At 58.9% G+C, this 21,498-nt stretch overlaps 2 protein-coding genes across 3 annotated transcripts in view; both read left to right on the forward strand.

Moving 5' to 3' along the window:
- CAPN5 (calpain 5) overlaps positions 1-21,498 on the forward strand; it is a 49,227-nt gene that overhangs the window by 21,713 nt on the left and 6,016 nt on the right. For both annotated transcript variants that reach the window (XM_075546324.1, XM_075546325.1), the window contains exons 4-9: positions 13,401-13,609; positions 15,464-15,656; positions 16,499-16,692; positions 17,236-17,313; positions 18,663-18,858; positions 19,890-20,012. In XM_075546324.1, coding sequence (XP_075402439.1) covers positions 13,401-13,609; positions 15,464-15,656; positions 16,499-16,692; positions 17,236-17,313; positions 18,663-18,858; positions 19,890-20,012 — 993 coding nt within the window. The remainder of the gene's footprint in view (positions 1-13,400; positions 13,610-15,463; positions 15,657-16,498; positions 16,693-17,235; positions 17,314-18,662; positions 18,859-19,889; positions 20,013-21,498) is intronic.
- On the forward strand, positions 1,699-6,590 carry OMP (olfactory marker protein). Its single transcript, XM_075546326.1, has one exon. It carries the CDS (start codon positions 4,539-4,541, stop codon positions 5,028-5,030), a length of 492 nt encoding a protein of 163 aa, XP_075402441.1. The 5' UTR covers positions 1,699-4,538; the 3' UTR covers positions 5,031-6,590.

A 21,498-nucleotide genomic window follows, 5' to 3' on the forward strand; every position in this document is an offset into this window, starting at 1 on the left:
CCAGGGCCAGACAGGGCCATCTCTATGCTGTGTGACCCCGGGCCGGCCTCCTGGTTGTCTCTGGGTCTGAGGTTCCCCTGCAGGTGTCGGAGTACTTGGTCAGGGGGCTGGGACTCCCGGGATGGAGGGTGAGGTACCAAGAAAAGTGGGTCAGGAGCTTCTTTGCTAATTGTACTCCACCTCCTGGTGCTGAGTAGTGACAGCGCCCAGAGCCCGGAAGGAGGCCCTGCCCCGGGGGAGCTCATTACTGGGCCCTGCCTTCCCCTCCTGTCCCTGCTGGGCAGGCTCTGTTTGTTGTCACCCCTCATGCTATGGGCCTGTTGCCCTGCAGGGCCTCCCTGATGCACCCTGTTTTCGCCACTGAACATGGGGGGCAGGGACCCAGTCTGAGCTGCTGCCCCACCCTCCGGCCCCGCCTGACTCTCCCTCAGATGCAGGCTCTGTACACACACTTGCCCCTGGGAGCTGCCCCCTCCACCTGTCCCCTGGAGGCAGCCTGGCTCTGGTGGGCACAGGTTCGAAGCTGGCCAGACCTGGCTTTATGCGGGCTGGGCCCCTTGCCAGTGGTGCGACCTCAAGCAAGTCACGTTCCTTCTGGTGACTTTAGTTTAAACGAGGATGGTGTGGGGCGAGGCAGCGGCGGGGGCGGGGGGCAGCCTCTGAGAGATAGCAGCTCTGTGCCTGTTCTTGGTCGCCTTCTCCGGGCCACCCACCTATGGTGGCATATTACGGTCCCACTGACTCGACTGCATGTTCCCTGCCAGTGAACCGTAGCCCCAAAAACCAGGATGTGGCAGGGGGCTGAGCACACTCACCGCATCTGGCCTGGTCCAAGGTGGGCCCGCGCGGGGCCAGGCCCGATCAGTCCAACCTAATAACGTATCCAAAGGACGCGAGACCAAGTCTTGTGAGTCGCACTTCTGCGGCGGAGCACCCCGGCTGTTGTTCCTCTCAAACAGATCGGCATGTTCCGGCCAGCCGTGGCACACCACGATACCTCTCCAGCCTCCCAATTCACTGGCCACTTCTCTGCTGGACTCTCCATGTTCCGCGCCCAGCGGAAGACACATCGAGTGTGATTTGCAGGACCATGGCTGGGGCCCGTGCACCTCAGGCCTCAAGATGACATCTTTGCTTTTTGGTTTCTGTATGACACTTTCCCCCTATGTTCGTGGTGCCCCGGGGCAGTTTTACAGGACACCAATCCATTCACCCACGCTGTTTCCTGGCTCCGCGGCTGTTGGGCCCTTCCCACAGGGTCCCGGGTGGCGGCTTCACCCATGCAGCGTGCTGTGCCTCTGCCCTACGTCCGGCGTTCTGGGTGAGGGTGCAGCCACAGAGGCCCAGGGGAGCAGCTCCCCTGTCCTTTAGGGTCAGTGTGGTCAGAATCAGCTAGAAGGCAGCAGGGTGGATTTGGGATTGGGAACTAGACCCAGGCCCACAAGAGGTCAGGCCCCTGGCTAGAGGAGATGTGGATAGGACCCCAGAGTGTGAGGGGAGTTGGGGGTGGGGGTAATCCCCGGGCAGAGCCTAGGAGAGCCCCCAGAAGCAAGGCCAGGCTACCTATAGCTCCCTTTAAGATGTTCCCAACCACCTGGGGGTGCACATAGGTCAGCTGCTCACCTAGTAGCCAGAAGATGGGTGGTTCGAGCCCATGGCTTTCCTCTTTTGACAGGTCCCAGGCTGGCAAGCCCCATGAGGTGCTTCTAGTCTGTCCGCCTGGGTTCAACAAGAATCAGAATCCGCTCACGGGCGAGACACAGCTGCAGCAGCAGCAACAGAACATCTCCTGTGTACACGGCCTGTGCCTTCTGGCCACACGTTCATTGGGCACAGACACCCCTTTAGATTCTGGGCACAGAATGTTTGGAAAAAGTCCCCAAACGGTCCCCGCCCCCCAGACTTATTGTTCCTTGGAAACCACCAGGGCTCCCGTGGTCCTGCCTGCCCTCCTGGTCTGTGCGCCCCTGCTTTTCTCCCATCACCACCCATCTGGACACCCATCGCCCAGCCGGCTCTGCTCTGGAGTCTTGGTGCTGTGAGTAGCCATCGGGTCGGTTCTGATCCATAGCGGCCCTGTGCACAACAGAACGACACGCCGCGTGGCCGGCGCTGGCCTCTTGAGGACGGGGTCTGTGTCTGGGTCGCGGGCCACAGCCTCGGTGTCCTTCCCTCCTGTTGAGGGCCTTCTTCGTTCTCGCTGCCCCCACCCGCACCCCGCTTCTCCCTCTACCTGGCATGATGTCCTTCTCCAGGGACTGGTCTCTCCCGACAATAAGACTGTGACATCTCGCCATCCATCCCTGCTTGCCCCTAAGGGGCACTCTGGCCGTGATGGTTCCAGGACACGTGTGTTCCTCCTGTGGGCAGCCATGGCACTTCCAGTGTGCAGTACTCTCGCCGGGGCAGCTCAGCCGTGTCCCGCCCTCGCAGGTCTTCCCTTTGCACAGGCGTATGAGGCAATTGAGAATGTGTGGCTTGCAGAACCCCCAGTGACTTGCTGCTGACGGACCCCTGAACCCCAGAGCTGACCCAGGTCTCGTGGCTGGACCCGGCGCTAGGCCCTTCTTCGTAGTCTCCTGTTTCTCATGTCACCCAAGATCCCCCGGGCTTCTTTATTTTTAAAAATTATTAAATATTTTTATTGGTGGCTCTTACATCTCTTGTACATTCATCCAGTGTGTCCAGCACATTTGTACATATGCTGCCATCATCATTTTCAAAGCATTTTCTTTCTACTTGAGCCCTTGGTGTCAACTCCTCATTTCCCGTCCCCCGCCCTCACTCATGAACCCTTGATAAGTTATAAATTCTTATTTTCATATCTTACCTCACCCACCTTTCTGTTGTTTGTCCCCCTGGGAGGGGGTTATATGTTGATCCTTGTGATCGATTCCCCCTTCCTCACCCCACCTTCCCCTATTCTCCTGGTGTCTCTATTCCCATTGTTGACCCTGAGGGGTTTATCTATCTTGGATTCCCTGTGTGTGGGCTCTTATCTGTAGCAGTGTGCATGCTCTGGTCTAATTGTAAGGTAGCCTTGGGGTCATGATAGTGGGGGGAGAAGCATTAAAGAACTAGAGGAAAGTTGTGTGTTTCATCAGTGCTATACTGCACCCTGACTGGCTCATCTCTTCCTTGTGACCCCTCTGTGAGGGGATGTCCAATTGTTTACAGATGGGTATTGGGTCTCCACTCCATGTGTCCCCCCCACCCCCAATCACATTGGCTATGATTTTGTTCTGGGTCTTAGATGCCTGAGACCTGATCCTATCGACATATCATGATCACACAGGCTGGTGTGCTTCTTCCCTGTGGGCTAGTTGCTTCTCGGTTGGATGGCCGCTTGTTTACCTTCAAGCCTTTAAGACCCCAGATGCTGTATCTTTTGATAGCCGGGCACCATCAGCTTTCTTCACCTCATTTGCATATGTACCTGCTTTGTCTTCAGAGATCATGTCAGGAAGGTGATTCCCCAGACTTCAGTAGCCTCCACTACTAGCACCCCACTGTGCTTGTGATCCACTGGGCCCCTGAGGTGGTTTCGCTTTCACCCTGGCCCATGCCCTTGCCCCCTTTTCTGTGTGTGGCTTGGCACGGCAGCTGCTCCTCTCTCCATCCCCATCACCGTCTGCACCCCAGCTCTTCCTTTTGCCCCATAGAGCAGCCAAGCCCCGGGGCTGCCACGGGATCTGGGGTTCAGATGTTTGTCCGCTAGCCTGCTTCATCAGCCACTAGTTTCCTGGGGAGCTGAGAATCGGTGCAGGTGGAGCCAGTGGTGGGGGACTTGGGTGGGCTGCAACAGGGTGTGGGGCTGAAGCTGAACCTCTCAGAGGACCCTCCCTGGCCCCGCAGCAGCCTCCTCCCGAGTCAGAAACCCAGGACTGGGCTCGCAGCTCCTAAGGAGCCTGCAGGAGATCTGGGTGGCCAGGGTCCTGGTGGGGGGCCTTGAGGGGAGTGCCCCCGGGGTATTGGGCAGCAGAATCTACAGGCCTTGAAGCACTTGGGTGTGGAGAGGGGAGCCGGAGTGGGAGTTGAGTCTGGGTTTTGGGCTTGCCTTGTGGGCTTCACATCTCAAATGAGGAGGTCCCCTCTGTCCGGGGACCTTTCTCTGAGCCCCCCACCGCCCTCCCCTCTCACTGCCCTGAGGAGAGGCTGGCTCCCTTCTTCACAAACAAGCCTGCTCCAGATCCCCGGCCAATCCTCCCGGTAGCCCTGTTGCCAGGGAGGTTGCCACAGCGATTGACATCAGCAGCAGGTCCCCCAGGAGCCTATCACCTTACCTCCTGCCTGCCTCCTGGACCACTTGGGCAAGGTGGGGTGGGGGCAGGCACCGGGGAACCTGGGAAGGTTGGCATCCGGGGCTCCCACCCATAGGCACTCCACTTGCAGGCCAGGGCGGGGCTGGGCAGAGCCAGTGGCAAAGGGATGAGGGTAGGCGGGGCCCTCAGGGGTGGCCTCTTCCCTGGGCGCCCCGAAGCCCCATCCACTCTGCTCCTGGGTGGTGGCAGCAGCAGCAGCAGCAGCGACAGTGGGCGATGGCGGAGGACGGGCCACAGAAGGCCCAACTGGAGATGCCGCTGGTCCTGGACCAGGACCTGACCAAGCAGATGCGGCTGCGCGTGGAGAGCCTGAAGCAGCGCGGGGAGAAGCGCCAGGACGGGGAGAAGCTGCTGCGGCCGGCCGAGTCCGTGTACCGCCTCGACTTCATCCAGCAGCAGAAGCTGCAGTTCGAGCGCTGGGACGTCGTGCTGGACAAGGCGGGCAAGGTCACCATCACGGGCACCTCGCAGAACTGGACGCCCGACCTCACCAACCTCATGACCCGCCAGCTGCTGGACCCCGCCGCCATCTTCTGGCGCAAGGAGGACTCGGACGCCATGGATTGGAACGAGGCGGACGCGCTGGAGTTCGGGGAGCGCCTGTCGGAATTGGCCAAGATCCGCAAGGTCATGTACTTCCTCATCACCTTCGGAGAGGGCGTGGAACCTGCGAACCTCAAGGCCGCCGTGATTTTCAACCAGCTCTGAGGGCGGGCAGCCCCTCGCCGCTGCCCCCTGCCCTCGCCAGCCCGCTGCCCCCTACCCCCAGATGTGTTTTTGGGGACATTCTTCTAGCCACTGCCTGGAACCCCATGCCCTTCCTGCTCCCCTCCTGCCTGTGCCTCCGGCCCTGGGGGAAGCCGGGCTCAGTAGGCTAGAAGCCGAGCAGGCTGCCGCTGCTGCTGCTGCACTGTAGACGGGCCTGCCCACAACTGCACTTCCTGGTGCCCGGCTTTCCTCTGCCCTCTTGTGCAGAGGAGCAAGAGACTGAGAGATGGACAGAGACACAGACAAGAAAGAGACCCAGAGAACCAGCTACCCAGCCTCCTGCAGCGACGGACAGATGGAGCCGACGGAGTAGCCACCGAGGTCGGGGAACAAGCAAACAAGCGGGCATTTGGTGCTAGCTGACCCCAGTGCTCTGCGCACACGACTCCAGCCACATCTAGAAGTGGACATCCAGCAGAGGCACCCAGGAAGTGCTGCTCCCAGCGGGTCTGGGGGTCCCCACAATGCCTCGTGGTCCTCAGGACACTGGGCAGAGCTGCTGGGGGCTGAGTTCTTCCTCGTCTTTCCGGCTGCGTAGGCCTTAAGGGGAGGGAGGTGGTGTGCTGGCCTCTGCCTCTCAGGGAAGTGACTTCAAGAGGGAAGGCGTGAAGGGGCTTGAGGGAGAGAAAGAAGCTACATAGAGATCTATCTACTCGTCTATACTATACATACCTTTATTTTAATAGAGAGCGCACTATATTCATACGGATCATTCTGAAGGTCTAGGTTTACACTATGATGTCACTCAAGCTGTTTGGTGGTGGCTCATCGCAGGAGCCTGAGCAGGATGTGCTTGGCCAGGGTGCCCTGGGGAGACTTGGGGTTCCTCCTGTGTTTGGGGTTTGGGGGCCAGTGGCTCAGTGAGGGCACTTCTCTCTGGCTGGGGGAAGAAAAGTCTTAATCCTGACGTGGCCTCCGTTGCTTCTGTAGCACCAAGGAGGACAGGGTCGGGAGCTGAGAGGGTGGGTGGCCGGACGTGGTCCTTGTCCAGTTACGAGCCAATTCCACTCCAGCTCCCGGCCCTCGTGCCCCTTCATCAGCTCGGGCCTCATGAGCCCCCCAGAAGAGAGGAGACTGACCCCCCACCACCTGTCAGTTGATGGGAGCCCACCAAGTGCCCCCAGTACCCTGTGTCAAGCCCAGCCTGGTTTATGTCCTGGGTCAGACGGGGCCTGCCCGAATTTCCCTCATGGAGGGGACCCTCTGGGAGCAGTTGTAGGGGGAGGTGAGGGCTCTGGGAGGGCAGCAGCCCCTGGAGGGGTGCGGCAGGAGTGGAGTGTTGGGAGACAGGCTGTGGTGGCACTTGGGGCCTGTCTGGACCATGCTGTGGTGACCTCTGCTGACCACTTGAGCAGGCAAGCCCTGCCGCTTTGCTTGGCCCTGCGCAATTTTCCTTCGCTCAGCTTCTTCCTGAAGCTCTGTGGGATTCAGGGTTCAGACTGCCCAGACTTCTGCCCCTGGCGGCGGGTGGGTGCGTGCCTGGTGTGTCCCCAATAAAGCCTGTGTACCCTCACCTGGTCTTTGTCTCTCTCTCCATGAGCCACCCCTCCCCTGAGGGGGTCTGTGTCTTATCCCCCTGCCCCTTCACAGCCCCAGTACCCCCCTCCCCTATGACCCACAGCCCCACGTCCCTCCTCCAGCCAACATGCAGGGAGGCAGCCAGAGCAGCCAGGTTACTGGTTCCAGTGGGCTCAGAACCAGCGTTCCGGACATCTCCCTGGGATGGAACCTATATCCCAGACCAACCTCGGTGGAACCTCAGCCAGGGGCAGGGAGGGGTGGAGAGGCAGCATTTGGCCCTAGGAGACCCAAGACCAGAAGGGGTGGAGGTGGGCACACACAGAACCATCTTCTATCGGCCTACTCCCTCTCTAGCAAGGTGGTCGGGCAGTGGCCGAACAGGCCCCCAGGGGGAGCTGTGGGTGGGCTGGGGTCACACTGAGCCCTCGGACCTCCTGTCCTCATCCTGTGAGGGCCCTTCCAGCCCTGACTGGACCCCTTTCCAGAGCTCTGCCCATAGTCATGTCTCAGGCTGTCGTCTGATGGGGACACTGAGGGGCAAGGTCACAGCCAAGGACCCAGCCCAGCTTTCTCCCTGGGGACCTGCCCAGCCTTGCCTCAGAGGCAGGTGTGTGGTTTGGTTATGATAATGGCCCTGGCCTCCAAATGGCCCCTCTGGGCAGTGTCCCCCTCCAAAACCACAGCTCATTTCTACCCTGCCTCCTTTACCCCCTCTATCTGGTGGAAATCTCAGCTCCCAGACAGACCCCTCCTCAACCTCCCAGCCCCTCCCCATCTTCTCCTGCGGTCCTGCTGGGAAATGAGGAGTGGGGGGCCTGGCTCTCTCCCCGCTCAGCCTTGGCCCTGCTGCTCGATGCTGAGCGAGTCACAGAGTCACTCTGAGTGGCTGCCTCGTCTGTCCGCTGGGGCTCATTGAATGCCCGCCCCATGGGGCTGTCGGGAGTTAGAGGTATTGACGTTGGTGGCACGTCTGGAGCTTTGTGGAGTGGCACAGGGGCCCAGTCCCCTTAGACACATGGCCTCCCGTCATTGTCACCGGGGCCACAGTGCTGATGAGGGCGGGGTTCAGTCTCCCCAAGGAAACAGCAACAAGTCGGCAGGGGCATGGGGCAGAGGATGGGCAGGGCCAGGCCTGGCCTTGAACTCAGAAAGTAGGGCTTGTGGTGGAGTGGGCTGTCCTCTCCCACGCCCCCACCCACCCCAGCCCAGTGTGTCACACCCATGGGGTTCAGAATGGCCCCGCTGAGGGGACCCTCTGTCCGCACCACCAAGCTCAATGGGACGGAGGGTCATGTAAACAGGAGTCCCCGAGCCTCAGCAGCTTTGTCAGGTGTCCTGGTTGGGGGTGGTGGGCATAGGCTGGGGCTCTGCTCCCAGAGGAGGCAGCAGGAGACACCCCAACTCCCTGGCCTACTCCAGTCCTGGCTTCTGAAACTCTGGGGATTGGAGACTTCCAGTCAGCGGCTGACAGCATGGAAGAGCCTCTGATGCTAAGAAGCAGGGGTTCTCTCATTTTGGGGGGGCTCATAAAGGCCTAGAACACAGGAGACCCCACTGCAGCCCCTCATCTGGCAGCCCTGTTCCCACAGGCTCTGAGCTGGACCTGCAGTGTCTTAGCTGGAAGCTTCGTCTGCACACACACACACACACACACACACACGGGCACTCCCATGTACACACTCACAAATGTGTACACAGGGTCACATGCCCTGTCACCCTCCCTGGGATGCTGCCCCACCCTCCCCTGTCCCCCCCCCCCACTTAGCAGACAACCTCAGGGGGACCCAGGCTGCTCCCCAGGAGCCCTGAGCTTTCTGGGCTGAGTTTCCAGTGGCGGGGGGGCTGTTAATGGCCACCTGCATGTGAGAGAGTCTCCTTGCTAGGTTAGCCCTTGCCCCCACCTAGGCCTGCCTTCTACCTGCTCAGGTGCTGTTGCTTTTGTCTGTGCTGGGAGAGATGTTGACCAGTATTCTTCCCCCACCCCCACTGTCCTGTGAGTGTGCACAGTTCACGTGCACCCCTAGAGCCACTGTCCACCTTCGTCCTCACCAAAGGAGGAGCAGGAGGCCCAGAGAAGCAGCACACAGGCCCCTCATCCACTGTGGGGTGATGTGCTGCCAGTGAGGTGTACAGAGCCGGCCAGACCAGTGCGAGGAGATGTCCTGCCAGCTTTGTAGCTGGCCGCTGCCGGCGAATCAGACTTGGCCCCAGCCCTCCAGGAGCTGCTCCCAGTGAGCAGGGAGGAGAGGGACCCCTGGAGGGGCTGCCTCACTCAGCCCAGGTGGAGGACTGGGTTAAGGAGGTTGTAGAGAGGGGGTGGGCTTTCTAAGAGGGAACCACACATGCACAGGTGTAGGGCGTGAAGTCTCAGGGTCCTTGGGAGATGGTGGTAGATTTTCAAGTGGCCTGAGAGGGTGCTGGACGAGGGTAAGCAGAACACAGGGCCTGGATGCCCGACCCAGGACTGATGTCTTGCGGTGGCAGAACTTTCTCAACCGCAGGGAAACTAACTGATCTTGCAGTGGAACCGCCCCATGACTCCCACACGCCCATCCCTCCCCTCGGCAGTGGGCACCTCAGGCTGACTTTCTTCCTCCGCTCTCCCAGACAGCACACCGTCTCACCTGTCAGTATTTCTAGATGCGGCTCCGAACGGTGTCGGGTCATTATACAACACAAACGCAGAAGCACACAACACCGTCAAACCACTGACATGTTTTAGCTGAAACCAAACTCACTGCCATCGAGTCGATGGAACCTGAAAGGTCAGGGAAGAACTGGCCCCTGTGACCTTCTGAGAGTGTCAGAACTCTACGTGAGCAGAAAGCCTCATTTTTCTCCCACGGAGCTGTTTGTGGTTTCGAACAGCGACCTTGCTGTTGGCAGCCCAACGCCTAAACACTATGCCACGAGCGCTCCTTAAAATATTTGTGAGTAATTCTTCATTATCAAATACCCTGTAAGTGTTCTAATTTCCTGTGTGAACCATAAATGTGTATGTTTATAAGTTTGTTTGAATGAGATCTAAATAGAAAACCCCCCTCAGACTCATGTCATCGAGTTGACTGACTCACAGCTCCCCTAAGGGGCTGAGCAGAGCCATCCCTGTGACTCTCTAAGGCTGTACATCTTTATGGGACCAGAAAGCCTCTCTTTCCCCTGAGGAGCAGTGGGTGGGTTTTGAACTGCTGACCTTGCAGTTAGTAGCCCCCAAACCCCACTCTGCCACCAGGCCTCCTTGAAATCTCGGTAGAGGTCCATAATTACAATTGGCTGGTGCTCCATTTTTCCTTTTGCTTTACAACTTATTTGAAGAAGCAGGGTCCTTTACGCTGTGGAGCTTCTGCTGTGGGGATTTTGCCGCCTGCATCTTCCTGGTGTCCTGAAGCAGGTTGGTCGTCCTTTGCCCCTTGCATTGTCTGTAGTCTGGGCCTGTGCTCTCAGAGGCTCATCAGGTTTCAGGTTCAAATTTTGGGGTGGTGGTGGGGGAGCAGAGTGCTTCCCAGGAGGGGCCATTCCTTCTCCGAGGAGCCGCAGACGCCTGTGGCTTTCGTCCTCTGTGCGTGAGAGACCTTGATGCCCAGGTGCCAAAACCCTAAATCGAGAGCGGTGCTCCTCCAGCCGCCTCCGTTTCTTCCTCACTCATTACTCGGCCTTTTCTCCAGCGGAGAACATCTCCAGGATCACTGATAAGAAAAGCAGGATCCAGGTGTGACCCTGTCCTGTAAATTTCCTGTTTCAGGCTCACATATGCCCTGCCGTCTGTTGTACTGTGTCGCCCCCATCTGCGGGATTTAGGTGTTTCTGATGTGTGGTGCTCTGTTGAATGGCCACCCTTATCGATGGCCAGAGGGATCCATCAGCCTGGGGAGCTCTCCAGGTTGTCCTCTGAACCCTGTGGCCAGCCTCTGGAGTCTAAGCCCTGCCTTGATTTCTGGCATGACCAGATGTGGTGGGGAAGGGTGCTTGACAGACATGCAAGTGTGAGCTCCCTGCTTGGACCCTCCCCTTCTCGCTACCAGGGCAGCCCAAGTGGTTCCCTGGCCGGCTGCCATGAGGCCGGGGAGAGCACAGGAGAGTCCCGGATGCCTAACTCTGTCTTCAGGCCTCGGGGCCTCATTACCGCTGCCTGAGCCTCTGAGGGCTCAGAGCCAGGCCCCGAGTCAGTAATGATGCTCCCCAGGCCCAGCAGCACCTCGCAGCTCCCTCGAGGGTTCCTCCTCTTCCCTCCTCATTTTGTGCAATCCAGAACATTCCGCACAGGTGGGAGGGGGCGGGGAGGGAGGCAGTGGCCCTGCTGGTGCTCTCACCTTAGGACCCCCCATGGCTCTCTGCTCTTAGGCAGCTCCTTGCTCCCCTCTGGGCCTCGGCCTTCCTCCTTTGCTCAGTGGGGGTCACAGCCCCCACCTGCCTTTCTCTTTAAAAGCCCCCTTAAATGTAGTGGGTGTAACCATTGGGCTCTAGCCACAAAGTTGGCAGTTCAAGCCCAGCAGCTGCTCTGCGGGAGAAAGCAGTCTCTGCATGGGAATCCGTTTGAGGGCAGTGGGTTCGCTGCCTTGTCACAGGGAGAGGCAGCTGGGTAGTGGGCGGAAAGCATAGGCAGGGTGACTGGGACTGGTTTGGGGGCCCCGCTTTCTGTCCTGGAAGCAAAGTGAAGAAAGAACACCAGGATCCAGGGTCGCGACTGACCCAAAGGCTTTTACTGAGAGAGACCAGAAGGGTTGATGGCCAAGGGCAGCAAGGAACTGGGGAAAGGACCGAGTGGCATCCACTTGGGTTACAGACCCCGGGCGCTGGGTGGGAACCCACCTGCCTTGCCCGAGCACACTCAAGGGCAGCCGTGTGCCGGCGACTTCCCACAGCACCAGGCAGCAAAGACCTGGGCGATGCCAGGGGCAGTCGAGTCAGCAGCCAGCAGGTGCCCACCCATGATATAGTGCCTGTCACTGGGATGAGTGTTTCTTTGGCCACAGTCTCAGACGTCCCACCTGGGAGTGCTGGCTGGGCCCACCCAACTCCCGGCCGAGGGCCACTCCCTGCCTGGAGTCTGTGCAGCCTCCCCGCGACCCCCCGACTGTAACTGTTGATGGGAGGAGAGCCCAGTCTCTCTCAGAGCTGCTGATGGTTTTGAACTTCAAGCCATGCAGATTGCAACTACATCCCCAGGGTTCCTTCTGCAGAGGGTCAGAGGGCAGTGAACAAAGCTGTATGGGGGTCACCTTCGGCTGCAGCCTGCACTCAGACTGGGTGGGCCTGAGTGGGCCCTGCCCTTATTAAGCCTCCCCTTATTAAGCCTCGTGTGTGTCTCTGGATGGCAGCTGGGAACCAGGGCGCCTAGAAGAGCTTCCTGTGTCCTATGCAGGTGTCCCCACTTGGTAGGGTGAACGATCTGTCTTCCCTGCCCACTTCCCAGGTCCTGGTCTACTTGGTGGATGGATGCCCACCACCCACTCTCAGGACACCTACTCAGGAGCTGCTGCCGGCCACCCAAGACAGGCTTCCTTCTCCCCGTAGCCCCAAGCCTGTGCGCCTGCCTCCCCAACAGCCGGGAGCCTCCTGTGCCTCAGGCTCTCCGCCTGCTCTTGGCCCAGCAATGGAGAGTGTTCCTTGGGAGACAGACACACCTGGGTTTGCATCCTGCTGTATGCGCCTCCCAGGGCCATCCCACAGAACCACAAAGTGAAAGTGAGAGGCTTTCACGCAACAAAGTTTGATGACCTCCAGTGCCCGGGGCTCCTGGTCCGAGAGCAGGAGGTTGCCACGCCCTGCCCGCCCAGAGGCTGTAGGGTGAAGAGCCCTTTGTGTCTCTCCCAGTCCTGGAAGCTCATGGCAGCGACTCCAGTCTCTGCCTCCACCTTCAGGGGACCTCCCTCCCCTGTGGCTCTCTGAGGGTCGTCTCTATAAAGACACCAGTTGTGCTGGGTTAGGACCCACCCTTCCTTGGTGGCACTGTTGGGTGAGCGTAGGACTGCGGACCCCAGAGTCACAGGATCAAACCCTCCTTGAGAGGAGGATGAGGCAGTCTGCCCCTGTAAAGATATACAACCTCAGGACCTGTGTGTGGGATGGCATTGACTGGGTGACCGTGGCCTGGGTTGGGTTGGGTTGGCATTCCTCCCTATTGGAGTCCTGGTGCCCACGATGCTTCACCCTTCAGCTGCTGACGGAAAGGTGGGTGGTTTGGACCCACCAGCTGCTCCACAGGAGGATGCCGGAGCAGGCAGCCTCCCTGAAGATGCCCTCCTCGCCTTGGGAGCACAGTGGGTCATTCTGTCTGCCAGGGATGCATCGTCAGCATCGACTTGGTGGCAGCGAGTTTGGTTTTGGTTTTGACCCCCGTCTGACTTTGTCTTAGCTCACCTAAAGACCCTGGCCTAGGTTCCAAACATGCTCGTCACCGCGGGCCCCAGGATGAGAGTTTCGCAGGACAGAATTGAGCCTAGTAGTCCTGAGGTCCCCGCTTTCTAGGCTTGTGGCCCTAGGAACATGACTTGCCATTTCTTGGCCTCAGTTCTGTCTCTTGTGAAGTGCGGAGGAGGGCTCTGAGGGAGGAGGATGCAGAGGGAGACAGGAAGAACAGAAGCACTGCGCTCATCGAATCTCCAGCAGTGCCTTCGACAAGCGGGGGGATCCATAGCCCTGGGTGAGAGACGTCAGCTCCAGGATCCACATTGGTTCCCAGCGGGGAGGGTGGGTTCTGAATCCACACTCCCTCTCTGTTTCGAATCCTGGCGATCTGCACTCCCACCTCCTCAGCATGCCTCCTTCCTGTCCCCCACCCCTATCCAGGTCATCCCAGACTGGAAGGAGCAGGAGTGGGACCCCGAGAAGCCTGAGGCCTACGCAGGCATCTTCCACTTCCACTTCTGGCGCTTCGGGGAGTGGGTGGATGTGGTCATTGATGACCAGCTGCCCACGGTCAACAACCAGCTCATCTACTGCCACTCCAACTCCCGCAATGAGTTCTGGTGTGCTCTGGTGGAGAAGGCCTATGCCAAGTAGGTGCCAGCGCTGGGGGTGGGGGCAGCACTGCTGGTGGCCCTGCCAGGTCTCCCAGGGCCAGCAAGATGAGAGGCTGGTACAGACTGTGGGCTTCAAGCCTGGCCCCAGGGCACGGCCACCAGCCCATGGAGGGAGGCCCTGGGACACCCATTTCAGATGGGAAGCTCAGGCAGGTGGGGGCTACAGGTGGTCAGGGCCCTGAGGCAGCATACACATTCAGGTCGGGGCTGCTTTCTGTGACCCTACTCCCCCAGACTGCTATGAGCCTACTCGGGGACTCTGGGCTCTTGTCTGGGTAGTGCAGGCGAAACGTGCCGAGCCTCCTCCCCAAGTCTACCCACCTAGCTGTCGGCCTCCCCTGCCTTTGCTGACCCCCCTCTTGCTCTGGGCCAGAGCTTTGTCTTGAATGGACACAAGCAGACGTTTCTGAGTTGTACATGACTTCTGCGGAGGAGTCTGCCCAGCACCTGTAGGATAGGAGGACCCGTGGGGGTAAAGACCAACTCAGGTGATGTGGGGGGACAGACACCACACCCCATCTTTCTTTCCAGCCCCATAGGTCCATGTTCCAAAGAACGTGTGTGTGTGTGTGTGTGTGTGTGTGTGTGTGTGTGTGTGAGAGAGAGAGAGAGAGAGAGAGAGAGAGAGGAAAAACACGCTAACATCACAAACCAACCAAGAACACAGGGCTGGCAGGTTTAATCTGGGAAGTGAAGCTCGCCCCCCTGGTGGTCACCGACTTCCCGCCCAGGTGGCAGCCCTCCCTCCCTTCCCTCCCTCCCTCCTTACTCCCACCCCCGCCAGAGGGTGGTCACAGTCTTTTTGACTTTCATTTACTTTTTAAATGGTAAAATGAACTCCTATCTGTTGTCAAACATTCAGAAACATGCGGAGAAGATGCTCCAGCCTTCCCCATCTCTTCAGATCCCTTTAGACCCTCCCCAGTGGGGCCATCGGAGGGCAGTGGGCCTCAGTTCAGGACCATCATGACCCTTTTCTGCCGAGGTCTCCGCCTATTCCGTCTCAATTCCCTGCCCCTTCGGCTCTGTCACCCCCCCAAGACTCCCCCTCCCTCCAGCCAGCTCTGGCTGATGCATCTTTGTGTGTGTGTGTGTGTGTGTGTTGTGTGTGTGTGTGGGGGGGCAGTTTGCAAAGCCTGGGCCATTGTTGGGCATAGACACACGCTAAACAGCTGCTCACTTGCCTGTTCCCTCAGCACTCTGACTTTTCCTCCTGGTGCGTCTCCAGCTCCTGCTGTGTGATTTTTGCCCTCTCCCCACACGATGGGGTGCCCTAGCAGGTCACCCTCCGTCCCTCCAGCCCTTCCGAGCACCTGACCTGGTGCCACCAAGGCTTCCTGTGTCCTCAGAGATGATGTGCTAATGCATGGACTTTTCAGCCGTGAAGCGGCTGTCAGTGTGCTGCCTTGCAAACACATGCAACGCTGTCAGCCTAATCCTCGGGCAGAGCGCAGGCGCAGCATTCTTTCCCAAGACCAGTTCTCTGTTGTTCATTCCATAGCTTGGTTGTTTCCAAGGCTACAGTGTTACAAATGGTGCTGCATGCTCAGAGTCAACAGGCCAAAAAGATGCCGGCATTTTCAAAGCATTCCCAAAGAATTACTAGGTGTTGGATGAGCTGGTCCCCCGGGGTGGAGGGCTGTTGGAGGGGGCAATGGTGGGTGTGGTTCGGTGGGGCCCCGGCTGGCCTGTGAGCCAGAGACTCAGGTTCTAGCCTAGGTCTGAGCAGTTGCCTGGCCTCTCTGAGTCAGAAATCTCCCCTATAAGGTGAAGGCTCTAGACTGGCAGGGAGGATGGATTAAGAATTGTTTCCACCATACTTCTCCCCAGGCTGGCGGGCTGCTACCAAGCTCTGGATGGAGGCAACACTGCGGATGCCCTGGTAGACTTCACAGGGGGCGTTTCTGAGCCCATCGACCTGACCGAGGGGGACCTGGCCACCGACGAGGCCAAGAGGAACCAGCTCTTTGAGCGTGTGCTGAAGGTGCACAGCCGGGGTGGCCTCATCAGTGCCTCCATCAAGGTGCGCACCCCGAGCTGGCCCTCAGGGGCATTCTCCCTGTCCCCAGCCTGCACATGCCAGGCTGAGTCCCAGCCAAGGCTCATATATCCAGACACCAGGCCCCTGCCACCACCCCGCCCCACTGCATTTCCAGCCCTCTCATACTGGGGTGATGGGTGTCTGTGGGCCCCTCAGTCAAGGTGTGAGGCTTTGGAAGCCCAAGGGCAGTTGGGAGAGGAAACAGAACCTCTGCTACAGGCTGGCCCGAGACCCCGGCTTCATTCATGACCGTGTGGGGGATGAGAAAGATGAGGCTCAGTGAAGGCAGAGTTTGAGGCCAGGCCTGACTGGCCCTGTGGCGTGCCGGCAGGCCAGCTGTCCGGTGGGGCAGCCCCGGGTACAGCAGGTACAGGTACTGATTCCTGTGGCCTGGTGGGTGTGCATTGAGCTACTGACCACAAGGAGGGCGGTTTGAGGCCATCGTCCTGGGAGAACGACGAGGCTCTCTGCTGTGGTGCAGAGTTCTAGCCAAGGGAACCCAAAGGGGAGCTCTGCTCAGCCCTCAGGGAGTTTCTGTGACTCGATGGCAGTGAGGTGGTGTGTTGTTTTGCTTTCTGGTGACACACGTGCTTCCACCACGGCTGCCAACCCTGTTAGAAAAAATGCCTGAATATTTACCGAGCTATGGAGCCAGGGCCAGCCAGCCCCAGCACACCACTGGGCCTACCCACCTGCTTCTGGGACCTCAGAGAGACCCTGTTCCCTGTGCCCTGTGCTGTAGGGGGGAGTGTTGCCCACAGCTTGCCCACCTCCCCCTGCTTTGGGTTCCACCCGGCCGAGCCCTGCCCGTGTCCCCCTGGCAGGCAGTGACAGCCGCTGACATGGAGGCCCGCCTGGCCTGTGGCCTGGTGAAGGGCCACGCGTATGCCGTCACCGATGTGCGCAAAGTTCGCCTGGGCCACGGCCTGCTGGCCTTCTTCAAGTCGGAGAAGCTGGACATGATCCGCCTGCGTAACCCGTGGGGCGAGAGGGAGTGGACCGGGCCCTGGAGTGACACGTGAGTCCTGGCTCTGGGCAAGCTAGGCCTGTGGCCCCCCGGGTGGGCTTGTTCAGCGGAGGCAGGCTTCCTGCAGGAAGTGGCCCCGCCTGGAGCTGGGTCCTGAAGGATTTGGCGGGGAGGGCAGTCATAGGAAGAAAGGTGGGAGACTTCCCCAGAGCAGGTGTGTGGGCCATGAATCGGCGTGGGTGGAGGGCTGAGGCAGGGTGCCTTCACTCCTGCGGGGACATGAAGAGAGGGGTACGTGTATGGACTGGAATGGAACCCCTTCTGCAGGCTGGCCCAGGCCCAGGGCTCCATTGTGCTCTGTGCTCAGCTCATGACCTGGGTGAGGTAGAAGTGACAGAAGCCCAGGTCCTCTACCTTAGGAGAGGAGTCATGTCCCTTTCCCCCCTGCTGACATGGGGCTGCTCTGAGGGGGTGGTGCCCCAAACTGCATAGATGGAGGCCTGGGCCTAGCTGCCCCTGGCGCCTCCTCACCCTGGCCCAGGTGGTGCTGGCAGTGCCCTTCCTCTCACCACGCCTCTCCCCCCCCCCCCCCAGCTCCGAGGAGTGGCAGAAAGTGAGCAAGAGCGAGCGGGAGAAGATAGGTGTGACCGTGCAGGACGATGGCGAGTTCTGGTAAGTGAGCGGCCCGCTCGCTGGGCATCTCGGGCTGAGGGAGGAGAAGCCCCAGTCTGGGAAGCCCCTCGCCAGGATTCAGGACAGTCAGAAGTCAGAGGGGGGACCCAGAGCCCTAGCAATGCACCGTCACCAACTTGCTGTGTGTCCTTGAACATGTCACACCATGTCCCTGAGCCTCAGTTCCCGGCTCCGCAAGGGGAGATGGGCAGGAATGGGCTCTCACCCTCTCAGTCCTTTCTGGCCCTTGATGGGCCAGACAGAACCCTTGACAGGGAAGCCAGGATGCTGGTAGGCCGGAAGGGGCCCAAGGGTCATTGTGGCAGCCTCATGCCCAGCTAGGAGTAGGCGAGGAGGAGGGTCCCTGAGGGAGATACCCACCTTCCTGCTCCTGGGTGAGCAAGAAGAGGGACCTGGCCCCGAGGAGAGAGCGCATGTGTGAGATTGGGAGGGAAAACCTCAGGGAGTACGTGGATGGGGTGGGCTCAGACGTGGGCAGAGCTTAGCTTGAAGCGCCTGCCAATCATGCCGCCTCCATTGGTGCATCCCTGCACTCTGGCTTCACTCAGCCTGCACTGAACTGGCTCCGTGTTGGTCCTCGGCAGCAGATGACACGGTGACTCCCGGAGGGACAGGGGCATCCTGTGTCTGGTGGCAGTGATCCTGGCCCTCCCAGAGGTGGCAGGGGAGCCACCTCAACAACAACAACAACAAATACCATTAAAATCCGCAGGGCCTTCCTCTGTGGAAACGGCCTTCCTGAGGCCTCTCTCACAGGTTTGCACGTAATCGACTCCTCCCTCGCCCACGCTCCAGGACATGTGATCCTCACAGTGACCCACGTGACCCCCTGGCCTGAGGAGGCGGGACACCTACCGAGGGGCTCACCACTACCGTGGGAGATAGTGGACAGCGATGTGCGTCATGCCGCTGTTGTTGATACAGCCTCGGAGCCCTGGTGGTGCAGCGGCTACGTTTGGGGCTGCTGTCCGGAAGGTCAGCAGTTTGAAACCACCAGCCGTTCTGCGAGAGAAAGACGAGGCTCTCGACGCCCGTTGAGAGTTACAGTCTCAGGCACCTTCCATGCCCCCTTGCAGGGCCACTGTGAGTCGGTTTTGACTCTCTGGCAGTGCGAGCAGCCAGCCTTTGCCCGGTGCTTCCTGTCGGTGGGAAGTTGTAGTAGAGCTTCTGCAGTCTGATTCGGCCACTGTGAGACGCAGCCATTCGGAGGAGGAGACCAGACCGGAGGACGGTCTCGGTCCCACGTGTGAGCCCCGGTGCAGGGCGTGCAGCAGCAGGGTGACAGGTGGGCTGGGCGCCCGCTCCACTCAGTTCCTTCCCTTGGCTAGGATGACCTTCGAGGACATGTGCCGGTATTTCACCGACATCATCAAGTGCCGCCTGATCAACACGTCGTACCTGAGCATCCACAAGACGTGGGAGGAGGTGCAGCTGCGGGGGGCCTGGACGCAGCACGAGGACCCTCAGCTGAACCGCAGCGGGGGCTGCATCAACCACAAGGACACCTTCTTCCAGAACCCACAGGTGGGCTCACACCTGGGACCCGCCTCCCTTGCGGGGCATCTGTGAAGTGGGGGTGGTGCGAGTGTCAGTCCGCCCCTGCGTGGTCATAGGGCCCCCTAACCCCCCCTGACCTGCAGGTGGGGAAACTGAGGCTGAAAGGAGCTAAGGAGTATTTTAGCCAGAAGTACGTGCCATTGAGAAGTCGGTTGGTGTTAGTCCAGGTAGACTAGAGAAACAAATCCGGAGACACTTGTGTGTGTGTGTGTGTGTGTGTGTGTAGGAGAGACCTTTATATCAAAGAGCAATTGTACATTAAGAAAACATTCAGCCCAGTCCAGATCAAGTCCATAAGTCTGATATCACCCCAGATGTCAATACTAGTCCATAAATTTCTCTTTAGACTCACACAGCCGTGCAGTGATGCTGAATACGGGAAGATCACAGGCTAGTGGGTGGAAAGTCTTGTGGATCCAGTGGTAGTGGAAGCATCTCAGCACTGGCATGGGTTTCCACATGGCCCCTCCAGTTCCAGGGCTCTGGCTGCACCAGTGTAGCTCCATGTGGCTTGTCAGCAGGAAGACAAGCAGAGCATGTCTTCTGCCTCCAGGGAGGAGTAGAGGAAGACAGGAGTTCCGAGAATCCTCAGGAGAAGGCCATGCCCATGCAGAGGCCTCATGGGCTATGACCTGATTGACAGGCTAGACTCCACCCCTTTGCAAGTTGACAGGAGATGATGTCACTGTCTCAGTTGGAGACCCGCACCCCATTGTTCCACGTTAACTAGTCCTGCTTTTTAACCTGGGGACCTGGGCCTGACTGGGCTCCCCCACCGGGATTCCTCCCCTGAGGCTTTCTGGGGTTTTGAGTTGTGGCAGCTCTTGAGGCCCCAGCCTGAGTGGGAGGGCAGACTGGGGTGGCCTTGTTGAGCTCACCGGAGTCCCAGCTCACACAGGGACCGAGTTGTCAGCCCGCAGCGGGGTGGGGCTCTGAGGGACGTGGCTCCTGGGGTGGGTCTGAGCTCACAGCCTAGTGTCTGCTGCCCACACCCACAGTACATCTTTGATGTCAAGAAGCCCGAGGACGAGGTGCTGATCTGCATCCAGCAGCAGCCGAAGCGCTCCACCCGCCGGGAAGGCAAGGGCAAGAACCTGGCCATCGGCTTCGACATCTACAAGGTGAGGCTGTGAGGAAGGGCCAGGCCCTGCGGGGACACCCTGGAGCAGGGATGCGGGCCTCCTGAGAAATTCTCCATCGACACCGGCGAACAAATGTCACACACCTCACCAGAGAGCAGGAGCTTCAGCCACCACATGGGGCATGGGTTCATTGAACATCTGACCAAACACAGCAGGTTAATTAAAAAAAAAATCATTTTATTGGGGGCTCGTACAACTCTCATCACAATCCATACATACACTCATTGTATGTTAAACACATTTGTACATTTGTTTCCCTCATTATTCTCAAAACATTTGCTTTCTACTTAAGCCCTTGGTATCAGCTCCGCATTTTTCCCCTCCCTCCCCATCCCCGCTCATGAACCCTTGATCATTTATAAATTATTATTTTGTCATATCTTACACTGTCTGCTGTCTCCTTTCACCCGCTTTCCTGTAGTCCGTCCCCCAGGGAGGAGGTTTTAGGTAGATCCTTCTAATCGGTTCCCCCTCTCTACCCTATCCTCCCTCCACCCTCCCAGTATCACCACTCTCACCACTGGTCCTGAAGGAATCATCTGTTCTGGATTTCCTGTGTTTCCAGTTCCTATCTGTACCAGTGTACATCCTCTGGTCTAGCCAGATTTGTATGGTAGAATTGGGATCATGATAGTGGGGGTGGGGGTGGAGGGGAGGAAGCATTAAAGAACTAGAGGAAAGTTGTATGTTTCATTGTTGCTACACTGCATCCTGACTGGCTCATCTCCTCCCCTTGACCCTTCTGAAATGGGGATGTCCAGTTGCCTATAGATGGGCTTTGGGTCCCCAATCTGTACTCCCCATCATTTACAATGATATGATTTTTGTTCTTTGATACAGGTCATTTTTTCTGTGACCCATGAAGGCCATTAAAAGTATCCAAATGGCCCTTGACAGTAAAGTGCTGTACCCCTATTCTAGAGCACCCTGGTCACCCTGCACTCTGCGTGCCTGCTGAAGCTGTGAGGTGCTGGGATGCCCACGGAGGAGCTCACGGCTTGCCTTCTTTCTGCTCCCCCCACCCCCAGCTGTGTAGTGGGTGAGGAAGGAAGGTGGGGTCTGCTGGAGCCAGTGGCCCCTGGGAGGACCTGGGTGTCAGAGGGGCTCCCTGGCTTCCCTCTCTCCCAAGGCTCTGGGGCTCTCTAAGCTCCACAGTCCTCAGGAAGCCCCACTGGCCTTGCTGGGCATGAAGCCAGGGCGCCCCTCAGCAGAGCCAGATGGGTTCACCCATGCCTGCTCCCTCGGGCCTGGGACTGAGTGAAGCCTTCCACGCGTGTGCTGAAGACCTGGCAAAGCAGTGACAGGTACTCCCAGGACTCCAGCTATTTAATGAAGCCTGGGGACGCACTCAGAGAGCTCCAGGAGCACGGTGGTCACACATTGGGCTGCTGACTGCAAAGTCAGCGGTTCGAAACCCCCAGCCTCTCTTCAAGAGAAAGATGGCGCTTTCTATTTCTGTCAAGAG

This window comes from Tenrec ecaudatus, chromosome 4, assembly GCF_050624435.1.
Source record: "Tenrec ecaudatus isolate mTenEca1 chromosome 4, mTenEca1.hap1, whole genome shotgun sequence".
Classification (NCBI taxonomy): Eukaryota; Metazoa; Chordata; class Mammalia; order Afrosoricida; family Tenrecidae; genus Tenrec; species Tenrec ecaudatus.